This window comes from Oncorhynchus kisutch, linkage group LG13, assembly GCF_002021735.2.
Source record: "Oncorhynchus kisutch isolate 150728-3 linkage group LG13, Okis_V2, whole genome shotgun sequence".
NCBI lineage: Eukaryota > Metazoa > Chordata > Actinopteri > Salmoniformes > Salmonidae > Oncorhynchus > Oncorhynchus kisutch.
The window spans coordinates 8561721-8574088 of NC_034186.2; the positions used below are offsets into that span (position 1 = coordinate 8561721).

General features: G+C 44.5%; 1 protein-coding gene across 1 annotated transcript in view; it reads left to right on the top strand.

Moving 5' to 3' along the window:
* Nucleotides 1–12368, top strand: part of si:ch73-61d6.3 (occludin) — a 41852-nt gene that overhangs the window by 10381 nt on the left and 19103 nt on the right. Inside the window, exon 4 of the mRNA XM_020477040.2 lies at nt 11655–11812. Coding sequence (XP_020332629.1) covers nt 11655–11812 — 158 coding nt within the window. The remainder of the gene's footprint in view (nt 1–11654; nt 11813–12368) is intronic.

Sequence of the window (12368 nt, forward strand, 5' to 3'; positions counted from 1 at the left end):
TCTGGTTTCACATTTTAAGAGCAGCCTTTTGACTCCTCAGGTTAGTTTTATAGCTGCTAGCTATTGCTACAGTGTTGCCACTCTACTGAGGGGCTGTTGCTAACAGGCGGGTAGCATGGCTGTGTGTAGTGTGTGGAGCTCATAGTTGCTGTTTGTTCAGTCTACCTAGTTTCACTCTGGCTGATCATTAACTAGTATAAACAGGCGGTTTCTAGAGCTCTTATCTAAGGCTGACTGCCTGGCTGGCTGGCTGGGGTTTTAAACGTCAACAACATGTCAGGGTTGCAGGTCAACAAAAGGCATTGTTACCGTGGTTATTGTTGCCAGGGGGATGGCATTCTTACCAGGTTTATTGTTGCCATGGGGAAGGCATTGTTACCAGGGTTAATTGTTGCCAGGGGAAAGGCATTGTTACCAGGGTTATTGTTGCCAGGGGGAAGGCATTGTTACCGGGGTTAATTGTTGCCAGGGAAAAGGCACTGTTACCATGGTTATTGTTGCCAGGGGGAAGGCATTGTTACCAGGGTTATTGTTGCCAGGGGGAAGGCATTGTTACCAGGGTTAATTGTTGCCAGGGGAGAGGCATTGTTACCATGGTTATTGGTGAACTAGTACTGATCTACACTGGGGATGTGTTGTTCCTGTTGACAGATGTGTGGCATGTGAAAGTAGTCAATGTAAAGCAGTCACAAGTCAATTTCACTTAATCCTCAGTTAAATGAGCAAATGATTGAAATTCATAAAATAATCCTTAAAGGCATATGAATGGAATTGAAATGTACTTCCTGTCATTGACTGACGGCAAAAGGAATGGGTCCCATTCCTCCTTGTTATGTTGTGTTCGTCCAGCAGGGTTGGGAACAATTCCATTTAAATTCTAGTCCATTCAGAAAGTAAACCAAATGTTCCTCAATAAGAAGCATTGCAGAGTATTGGAATTGGAATAAACATTTCAATATACTTCCTGAATTGACTGTAATCTACCCCAACCCTGTATTTCAGTAAGGCTTTTTACAAGGGGTGTTATCTAGTTGTTTATGGTTGTCACAGAGCATACCCACAGATGGACCTCGTCAGAGGACAGGAAAGGACAGGAGAGGACAGCAGAGGACTGAAGAGGTCAGGAGAGGACAGTAGAGGATAGGAGAGGACAGCAGAGGACTGAAAAGGTCAGGAGAGGACAGAAGAGGTCAGGAGAGGAGATGGCAGGAGAGGACAGGACAGGAAAGGACAGCAGAGGACTGAAGAGGTCAGGAGAGGACAGCAGAGGACTGAAGAGGTCAGGAGAGGACAGCAGAGGACTGAAGAGGACAGGAGAGGACAGCATAGGTTAGGAGAGGACAGGACAGAAGAGGTCAGGAGAGGAGAGGACAGGAGAGGACAGAAGAGGTCAGGAGAGGAGAGGACAGGAAAGGACAGGAGGGGACAGAATAGGTCAGGAGAGGATGGGAGAGGACAGGAGAGGACATGAGAGGAGAGGACAGGACAGGAGAGGACAGAAGAGGTCAGGAGAGGACAGAAGAGGTCACGAGAGGAGAGGACGGGAGAGGAGAGGACAGGACAGGAGAGGACAGAAGAGGTCAGGAGAGGACAGGAGAGGTCACGAGAGGAGAGGACAGGACAGGAGAGGACAGCAGAGGACTGAAGAGGTCAGGAGAGGACAGCAGAGGACTGAAGAGGACAGGAGAGGACAGCAGAGGTCAGGAGAGGACAGGACAGGACAGAAGAGGTCAGGAGAGGAGAGGACAGGAGAGGACAGAAGAGGTCAGGAGAGGAGAGGACAGGAAAGGACAGGAGGGGACAGAATAGGTCAGGAGAGGATGGGAGAGGACAGGAGAGGAGAGGACAGGACAGGAGAGGAGAGGAGAGGACAGAAGAGGTCACGAGAGGAGAGGACGGGAGAGGAGAGGACAGGTCAGGACGTGTAGTATGTACTAAAGTATCTTTCAGCCCATGCTGTGAGTCACCCCACACTGGTTCAATGACAGTTACTTTGACTCCCTCTGCCCACTGTGCCCAGGGCCCTGTCTCTGTCTGATGACCTCACCCACACTGGCCTCATTCAGCCTGACCAGGCTCCTTTGTCCTCCGACAGATGATGTCACATGTTCTGCAGATGTAAGGCTGAATGATGTGGTAGAATATTAGACCAACCTTAACTCTGGTAGACAACATGATGACATGCATTGGTTGACAGTTTATTACACTGTTCAATGCACAATGCATTACCGCAGTTGTCCAAACTAAAGCCTTGCTCTTTGAGTGCATACTAGTGTTTCGAAGTGCTTGGCTGTTCCCTGCTCTGCAAATACATTGATTTGGATGAAGACGTGGCTGTTGAAACTGGCTTTCAGTAATATGGCTAATTGCATTTGCTTCACTTTATTATTCTCTGTAAACCCTGCAATTAATATTTCATTTAGTGATACTCAGTATACCTCCTTCTGGTGCCGCCTACTTCTTTAAGGCAAGGAATAGTGCAGCCTTTTAAAGGTGCGGATATGCAGAAATCGACTCCTCCATTTCCTGGTTGCTCAAATTTTTATAGTTTGCCTAATTTCAGTTTATGTGACAAAACAAACAAGTGTAGTGTAGAGAATCGTTGTACCATCTAAACTGCTGTGAAATATATTTTCCAAAACCACAAATATAGTATTTTCAGCTGTTTGAAGCTGGTGTTCAAAACCCAGAGTAAAAAAACACAAAAACGAACCTTAAGAACGGGCAGCATAGAAATAACACACACAGAACAGATCTACATCCTTCTTAGAGTTGCTTTTAATGAGAATGGCAGATCTATAACGCACGTTTCTATGTTAATTTGGTCGGGTCGCAGCTTTAAAATGACATAATAGTTACAGTAAGTATTAACAGATGTAGGGAGGGACTTCCAAGTAAAGTATTATCAACTGTTAGATAAAAAGAGGGGGTGTGGTTGGTTGCCGCTTATTTACCCTCTACCATGCTCAGTGGGAACATAGCAGCTGACTCTCCCTCCATCTCTGCCCCATGCCTGCTTTCCTTCCCCTCACTCCTCCCTCCCACCCCCTGTCTTTGCCTTCCTGTCCCTACCCCCTCTCTCCTTACCCATAATCCTCCCTGCCCCTACCCCCTCTCTCCTTACCCATCATCCTCCCTGTCCCTACCCCCTCTCTCCTTACCCATTATCCTTCCTGCCCCTACCCCCTCTGTCCTTACTCATCATCCTTCCTGCCCCTACCCCTCTCTCCTTAGCCATCATCCTTCCTGCCCCTACCCCTCTCTCCTTAGCCATCATCCTTCCTGCCCCTACCCCCCTCTCTCCTTACCCATTATCCTTCCTGCCCCTACCCCCTCTCTCCTTAATCATCATCCTTCCTGCCCCTACCCCCTCTCTCCTTATCCATCATTCTTGTCCCTACCCCCTCTCTCCTTACCCAACCCCCTCTCTCCTTATCCATCATCCTTGTCCCTACCCCCTCTCTCCTTACCCATCATCCTCCCTGTCCCTACCCTCTCTCTCCTTACCCATCATCCTCCCTGTCCCTACCCTCTCTCTCCTTACCCATCATCCTCCCTGTCCCTACCCCCTCTCTCCTTACTCATCATCCTTCCTGCCCCTACCCCTCTCTCCTTAGCCATCATCCTTCCTGCCCCTACCCCCTCTCTCCTTACCCATCATCCTCCCTGTCCCTACCCCCTCTCTCCTTACTCATCATCCTTCCTGCCCCTACCCCTCTCTCCTTAGCCATCATCCTTCCTGCCCCTACCCCCTCTCTCCTTACCCATCATCCTCCCTGTCCCTACCCCCTCTCTCCTTACTCATCATCCTTCCTGCCCCTACCCCTCTCTCCTTAGCCATCATCCTTCCTGCCCCTACCCCCTCTCTCCTTACCCATCATCCTCCCTGTCCCTACCCCCTCTCTCCTTACCCATTATCCTTCCTGCCCCTATCCCCTCTCTCCTTAATCATCATCCTTCCTGCCCCTACCCCCTCTCTCCTTATCCATCATTCTTGTCCCTACCCCCTCTCTCCTTACCCAACCCCCTCTCTCCTTATCCATCATCCTTGTCCCTACCCCCTCTCTCCTTACCCATCATCCTCCCTGTCCCTACCCTCTCTCTCCTTACCCATCATCCTCCCTGTCCCTACCCTCTCTCTCCTTACCCATCATCCTCCCTGTCCCTACCCCCTCTCTCCTTACTCATCATCCTTCCTGCCCCTACCCCTCTCTCCTTAGCCATCATCCTTCCTGCCCCTACCCCCTTTCTCCTTACCCATCATCCTCCCTGTCCCTACCCCCTCTCTCCTTACTCATCATCCTTCCTGCCCCTACCCCTCTCTCCTTAGCCATCATCCTTCCTGCCCCTACCCCCTCTCTCCTTACCCATCATCCTCCCTGTCCCTACCCCCTCTCTCCTTACCCATTATCCTTCCTGCCCCTACCCCCTCTCTCCTTACTCATCATCCTTCCTGCCCCTACCCCCTCTCTCCTTATCCATCATTCTTGTCCCTACCCCCTCTCTCCTTATCCATCATCCTTGTCCCTACCCCCTCTCTCCTTACCCATCATCCTCCCTGTCCCTACCCTCTCTCTCCTTACCCATCATCCTCCCTGTCCCTACCCTCTCTCTCCTTACCCATCATCCTTCTTGTTCCTACCCCGCTGTCCTTACCCATCAGCCTTCCTGCCCCTATCAATTACATTTAAGGGCTTTATTGGGAAATATGGGAAATATATGGGAAATATATGTTAACATTGCCAAAGAAAGTGAACTACGTAATAAACAAACAGTAAACATTACACTCACACACGTTCCAAAATAATAAAGAAATTACAGATGTCATATTATGTGCAAATAGTTAAAGTACAGAAGTGAACATTAATATGTGTTGTATTTACAATGGTGTTTGTTCTTCACTGGTTGCCCTTTTATTGTGGCAACAGGTCACAAGCTGCTGTGATGGCACACTGTGGTATTTCACCCAATAGATATGGGAGTTTATCAAAATTGGGTGTGTTTTCGAATTCTTTGTGTATCTGTGTAATCTGAGGAAAATATGTGTCTCTGATATGGTCATACATTTGGCAGGATGTTAGAAAATGCAGCTCAGTTTCCACCTCATTTTGTGGGCAGTGTGCACATAGCCTGTCTTCTCTTGAGAGCCAGGTCTGCCTACGGTGGCCTTTCTCAATAGCAATGCTCACTGAGTCTGTACATAGTCAAGGCTTTCCTTAAATTTGGGTCAGTCACAGTGGTCAGGTATTCTGCCACTGTGTACTTACTGTTTATGGCCAAATAGCATTCTAGTTTGCTCCATTTTTTTTGTTAATTCTTTCCAATGTGTCAAGTAATTATCTTTTTGTTTTCTCATGATTTGTTTGGGTCTAATTGTGTTGCTGTCCTGGGGCTCTGTGGGGTCTGTTTGTGTTTGTGAACAGAGCCCCATGACCAGCTTGCTTAGGGGACTCATCTCCAGGTTCATCTCTCTGTAGTTGATGGCTTTGTTATGGAAGGTTTGGGTGTAATTGTGTTGCTGTCCTGGGGCTCTGTGGGGTCTGTTTGTGTTTGTGAACAGAGCCCCAGGACCAGCTTGCTTAGGGGACTTATCTCCAGGTTCATCTCTCTGTAGTTGATGGCTTTGTTATGGAAGGTTTGGGTCTCGCTTCCGGCTCTTTTTTTTGTTGGATTTTGATATTTAGCGGATATCGGCCTAATTCTGCTCTGCATGCATTATTTGGTGTTTTACGTTGTACACAGAGGATATTTTTGCCGAATTCTGCATGCAGAGTCTCGATTTGGTTTTTGTCCCATTTTGTGAATTCTTGGTTGGTGAGCAGACCCCAGAACTCACAACCATAACGGGGAATAGGTTGTATAACTGATTAAAGTATTTTTTAGCCAGATCCTAATTGGTATGTTGAATTTTATGTTCCTTTTGATGGCAAAGAAGGCACTTCTTGCCTTGTCTCTCAGCTCGTTCACAGCTTCGTGGAAGTTACCTGTGACGCTGATGTTTAGGACGAGGTATGTATAGTTTTTTTGTGTGCTCTAGGGCAACGGTGTCTAGATGGAATTTGTATTTGTGGTCCTGGCAACTGGACTTTTTTTGGAACACCTTTATTTTTGTCTTACTGAGATTTACTGTCAGGGCCCAGGTCTGACAGAATCTGTGCATAAGATCTAGGTACTGCTGTAGGCCCTCCTTGGTTGGGGACAAGGATCCCCCTCTGTCTATCCCCCTCTCCCTCCCACTCTCCCTGCCCCTCAGCCTCCCACCTTCCTTTCTTGCCACATACCCTCTGACCTACCTCTTTCATCCTCCCACGTTTCCATCCCTACACTTACCCCCCCCCTCCCCTCTCCCTTCTGCTCACCCTCCCTGGCTCTTACACCCCCCCCCTTCCTTCTGCTCACCCTCCCTGGCCCTTACACCCTCCCTCCCTCCCATCCTACCCCAGGTCCTAGGGGCTCAGACATTCCTTCCCTGCTTATTTAGGCTGCTCGAGGCCCAGCACCACTCTACTTCATGCAGAGAGGGGCATTGTTGGAATTCCTAGATGACTTGCCTTGTGCTCTTCAAAAGGTGTCCTTCTTCCTGGGAAGTGCTGCCTGTACCCCACCCAATGATTGTTTCTTTCTAGCAGCAGGTTTGCTGCTGTTACAGAGAACCTGCCCTGTGAAGTTAGTAATGGCAGTGTACGTCTTAGGAACAGTAGCCTACTACGTTAGATGATCTCTCTGTCTTTCTCTCTCTCACACTATCACTATCTCTCTCTCTCTCTCTCTCTCTCTCTCTCTCTCTCTCTCTCTCTCTCTCTCTCACACACACACTAGAGGTCGACCGATTATGATTTGTCAATGCCGATACCGCTACCGATTATTGGAGAACCAAAAAAAGCCGATACCGATTAATTGGCCAATTTTATTTTTTAATAATGACAATTACAATAATACTGAATGAACACTTATTTTAACTTAATATAATACATCAATAAAATAAATTTAGCCTCAAGTAAATAATGAAACATGTTCAATTTGATTTAAATAATGCAAAAACAAAGTGTTGGAGAAGAAAGTAAAAGTGCAATATGTGCTATGTAAGAAAGCTAACGTTTCAGTTCCTTGCTCAGAACATGAGAACATATGAAAGCTGGTGGTTCCTTTTAACATGAGTCTTCAATATTCCCAGGTAAGAAGTTGTAGGTTGTAGTTATTATAGGAATTATAGGACTATTTCCCTCTATACCATTTGTATTTCATTAACCTTTGACTATTGGATGTTCTTATAGGCACTTTAGTATTGCCAGTGTAACAGTATAGCTTCCGTCCCTCTAGTTAACTAGCTAGCCATTTCACTTCGGTTACACCAGCCTCATCTCGGGAGCTGATAGGCTTGAAGTCATAAACAGCGCAATGCTTGACTCACAATGAAGAGCTGCTGGCAAAACGCACGAAGGTGCTGTTTGAATGAATGTTTACGCTCCTGCTTCTGCCTACCACCACTCAGTCAGATACTTGTATGCTCAGTCAGATTATATGCAACGCAGGACACGCTAGATAATATCTAGCAATATAATCAACCATGTGTAGTTAACTAGTGATTATGATTGATTGTTTTTCATAAGATCATTTTAATGCTAGCTAGCAACTTACCTTGGCTTACTGCATTCGCGTAACAGGCAGTCTCTTTGTGGAGTGCAACGAGAGAGAGGCAGGTCGTTATTGCGTTGGACTAGTTAACTGTTAACTGCAAGATTGGATCCCCCGAGCCGACAAGGTGAAAATCTGTCATTCTGCCCCTGAACAAGGCAGTTAACCCACCGTTCCTAGGCCGTCATTGAAAATAAGAATGTGTTCTTTAAATGACTTGCCTAGTTAAATAAAAGGTATAAAAAACAACAACAACAACAACAAAAAATCTGCAAATCGGCACCCAAAAATACCGATTTCCGATTATTATGGAAACTTGAAATCGGCCCTAATTAACCTAATTAATCGGCCATTCCGATTAATCGGTCGACCTCTAACACACACACACACACACACACACACACACACACACACACACACACACACACACACACACACACACACACACACACACACACACACACACACACACACACAATACATTGCATTGTTAGTGACAGAGATTAAATAAAGTGACAGATTGCCTAGGCTTGCAGTGTGACCCGATCCTGAGACCTTTATTGTAGAGACGACACGACCTTTCCACTCACACAGGAAGGACTTGCTGATATAGATTAAGACTTTTGTTGTTTATATCCCCGCGACCTCTCCCTTTGTATGGAGGAAAAGGAAAGAGCAGTTAGTCTGTTGCATAAGACGCAAACCCTTTTCCTTTTTTCTTTTCTTTGACTATTCCTTTATAAATCATTTTTCTACAGAACTCAGTTAAATTTAATCTCACACAGTGTCAATGTGCATCTCATTTTCAGCAATTCGACCTACTGTAGATTACAAATCTTTCTCTGATATTGATCACCATTATTCATGTTTCTCAACAGACATATTTGTGGAAATGGATGGATATCAATTCCTAGACACAATAAAATGATAGCACATACGTTATCCCAGAACGGGTGTCAGTTTGTCACAGGACCACAGCAAATGTAATAGAATACCACAGTATGAGTCATAATACCCATAAACCTTAAAGGTCAAACACTGAAATGGTTCCAATCGTTTTTCCACCATTCATTTTTCCCATAGGAGGTGACTTTAGTGTTTTGTGTAGGCTTACCCTGCCGTGACATTTTGATAACTGTGTAAATCTCTCTAGGACAAGGTGACTTTTATCAATATATTTGCCTGTATTTACCCTAATTAGCTGCTAATGTGGCTATCATAAGGAACTACAAATGCCATGTGGCTATCATAAGGAACTACAAATGCTGTGTGGCTATCATAAGGAACTACAAATGCCATGTGGCTATCATAAGGAAATACAAATGCCATGTGGCTATCATAAGGAACTACAAATGCCATGTGGCTATCATAAGGAACTACAAATGCCATGTGGCTATCATAAGGAACTACAAATGCCATGACGTTCTGGACCAGACTGCCGAATCCAGGCAAAGCTAAGAGTCTCTGGATTAACTATCTAATGTTGGCCAAATGTAGTAATTAATAAATAGGCTACATTTCTTTAAATGGACAATTCTGTGAGCTGTCTTGTTTAAATTGACACTATCTGTTATCAAAGATATCAGCTAGAGATAATGTGCAGGTATTTGTAGTTTTGCATGATGTCTACTTCTATCCTAATTAGCATTTTCGAATCTGAGAGTAAATAGAGCCGAATATATTGATAAAAGTCAACTTGCCCAAGAGAGATTTATATGGTTATCAAAACCTCACGCCAGGGTAAACCTACAAGAAACACAACTTATATTTTAAGTGTTTCTAAAATCCCCTATGGTGAAAAATGAATGTTGGAAAAACGATTGGAACCATTTCCCTGTTTGACCGCTAGGTTTCATGGGTATTATGACACCTCCACTGTGGGGCTCTATAGGGTTCCTTTGTGCTTTTTTGCATCTAGAGATGTGACATTTCTGGGTGCATTAAATGCATTCTGGCAGGAGTGTAGTAAGTCCTATGTATTATCTTAAATTGCAGTAGTTTATGTCTTAGGTTGTAGAAGCAGGTTTGAACATTTTCACATATCGGTTCTCCTCAATTTCTTCCCTTAGTTCTGTTTTCTATTTTTGACAGGTTCTGAACCATCAGGTAGAGTTTCAATCAACCGTTGATATAACCTGGCAATCGACTTCTTTGGCATAGCAGCTTCTCTCAGTATTTTTTTCTATGCTAGATGCCTTAGGTACATCCAGATTCTGTTGAATCGATTTAATAAGATTTCTGAGTTGTAAAGAACTTAAAGAAATTGGCCTTGGATAATCCAAATCTTTAGTGTAATTGATTGAATGACAGTAGAGATCCATCCTAGTGCACCTGGGGCAGCAGGGTAGCCTAGTGGTTAGAGCATTGGACTAGTAACCGAAAGGTTGCAAGTTCAAATCCCCGAGCTGACAAGGTACAAAATCTGTTGTTCTGCTCCTGAACAGGCAGTTAACCCGCTGTTCCTAGGCCATCATTGAAAATAAGAATTTGTTCTTAACTGACTTGCCTAGTAAAATAAATTTAAAAAATCAAAATTCACAATACCACTTTAGAACCAGGACTTAAAGGTGTTGTCATTGAACACTAGAGGTAAGGTGGGGTTAATCCAAATAGGAGTGGGCCTGCCAATATTGGTTCTTTCCACCTCATGAATTTATCTACATTGGATTGTCTGTTTTATTCTGCAATGCCTTGGACCCGATGTGGTGAATATATTTCCGATCATACGGTATTACGTTTGTGGCTTCGATAGTCATCCATGCACAAGGATAGTCTGCTGTCCATTATTTAAGTGAAAGCAGTTGTGGATCCCAGTAATACATCTTCATATGAGGTAGTCCAACAACCTCCAGCTTTATAGGGGAAGTGTAAAACAGTCAATTTGACTCTTCAGGTCTTTACATTCCAAATAAAGTTGGAGAGAAGGCCATTCATTTTATTTAAAAAAGATGGATGGAATTGAAACTAGCAAGGCATGGAATAAATACATCCACCTTGGTAATATATATTTATTTGGATTATGTTGACCCTACCTAACATTTGTCCATTTCCACTTAAATGTACTTTCTAATCTTGAGAATCCTGATACAGCGCTATATGTGTCCAACAGTAGTAAAAGAAATGACAGGGAATGTTTTGGTTCAGATAAATAAAGTAAAATGTAATCTGCATACAATGAAGTCACATTTTGATCTCCACCAATCTCTAAACCCCAGATTGAGCCATGAGTTCTAATGATTGATTCTAGGGGGTTCTGTGGGCTAATGAAAATAAATAGCTAGACAAAGGACATCCCTGTCTTGAAAGCCCTTTCCTTAGCTAGCGTGGATGTTCAAATGGAATCAAGGCCAACTGTCATATCATAAACTTTCCCTCCGTTTCACGTCCATGATAAGACTGGAGCTGGACAGAGAGCGCTTCCTGCTAACATAATTACACTAATGGTCATTTTTTGGGGACAGTAACTAAGGGAAATGGGTCTGTGGTGATTGTTGGTAACTTGGCATGGTGTCCTCTTGATTCTGGTGAACCAAGCAGGTAATCCACATTTCACTCAAGACCCAGGCTGGCTAATTATATGCCTGGCCGACTGCTCAGCCAGGCTGAGAACAGTTATTTTTTTAAATGCCATTCTTGGCATAGAGTCAGACCTATTAAAGTGAATCACTGTCTAATGACATACGCGCTCACATAATGCCCTGTCGTAAGAAGGGGCCCAGTCTCTTGTATCATGATACTATAGGTTGTGGAGAGGAGGCCTAAAGTTGCTCTAGCTTCAAATCTGAAAAAAAACTTTGAAACAAAGTCTCAGCCTGTCGTCTATATTACTTTCAAGGTCAAAGACTAGTGTTTTTATTCCAGGTCTTCACCAGAGAGGATGTTAGGTAATGTTATGGTTATGCTAGGAAGTTAGCATGAAAACAGTCTCGTGACACAATAGCCACCTCTTTGTTTGTGTTTGTTAGTGTGCTGCTGACAGAGGCCCCTCTCTCTGTGTGTGTGTTTCCTGGCTGCTTTAGGTGAACAATGTAGAGGACGGACAAAGTACTCAGGGTGCACCTACCGTGGTGCTGTCAGAGAAGTCCGTCCCCCTCAACGCCTCAGCCAATAGCATCATCTCCTACCCGACCAAGGCTGACAGCAGGGTGTACACTGGAGACGCCTACAATGATGACGTGTGAGTAAACAGACAAACAACACCAACTCAGCCCTGTTCCAATGCATATTTCCTTTCTCTCTTCATCGGTTATATGCAAATCATTTCTATTTGTCACATCCGCCGAATGCTGTGAATGTGCAGGGTTACACAGTATTTGAGGTAAATACTGTATGTAGATGAAGGCAGGGTTACACGGTATTTGAGGTAAATACTGTATGTAGATGAAGGCAGGGTTACACAGTATTTGAGGTAGATACTGTATGTACATGAAGGCAGGGTAAAGTGACTAGGCATCTGGATAGATAATAATAAGAGTAAAATAAAGAACAGAGTAGCAGCAGCAAATGTGTGTGTGTGTGTGTTATGTGTGAGTGTATTGTGTGTGAGTGTATTGTGTGTGAGTGTATTGTGTGTGAGTGTATTGTGTGTGTGTGTGTGTGTGTGCGTGCGTGCGTGCGTGTGTGTGCGTGTTATGTGTGCGTATGTAGTGTGAGTGTATTGTGTGTGAGTGTATTGTGTGTGAGTGTATTGTGTGTGCGTGTGTGTGTGTGTGTGTGTGTGTGCGTGTGTTATG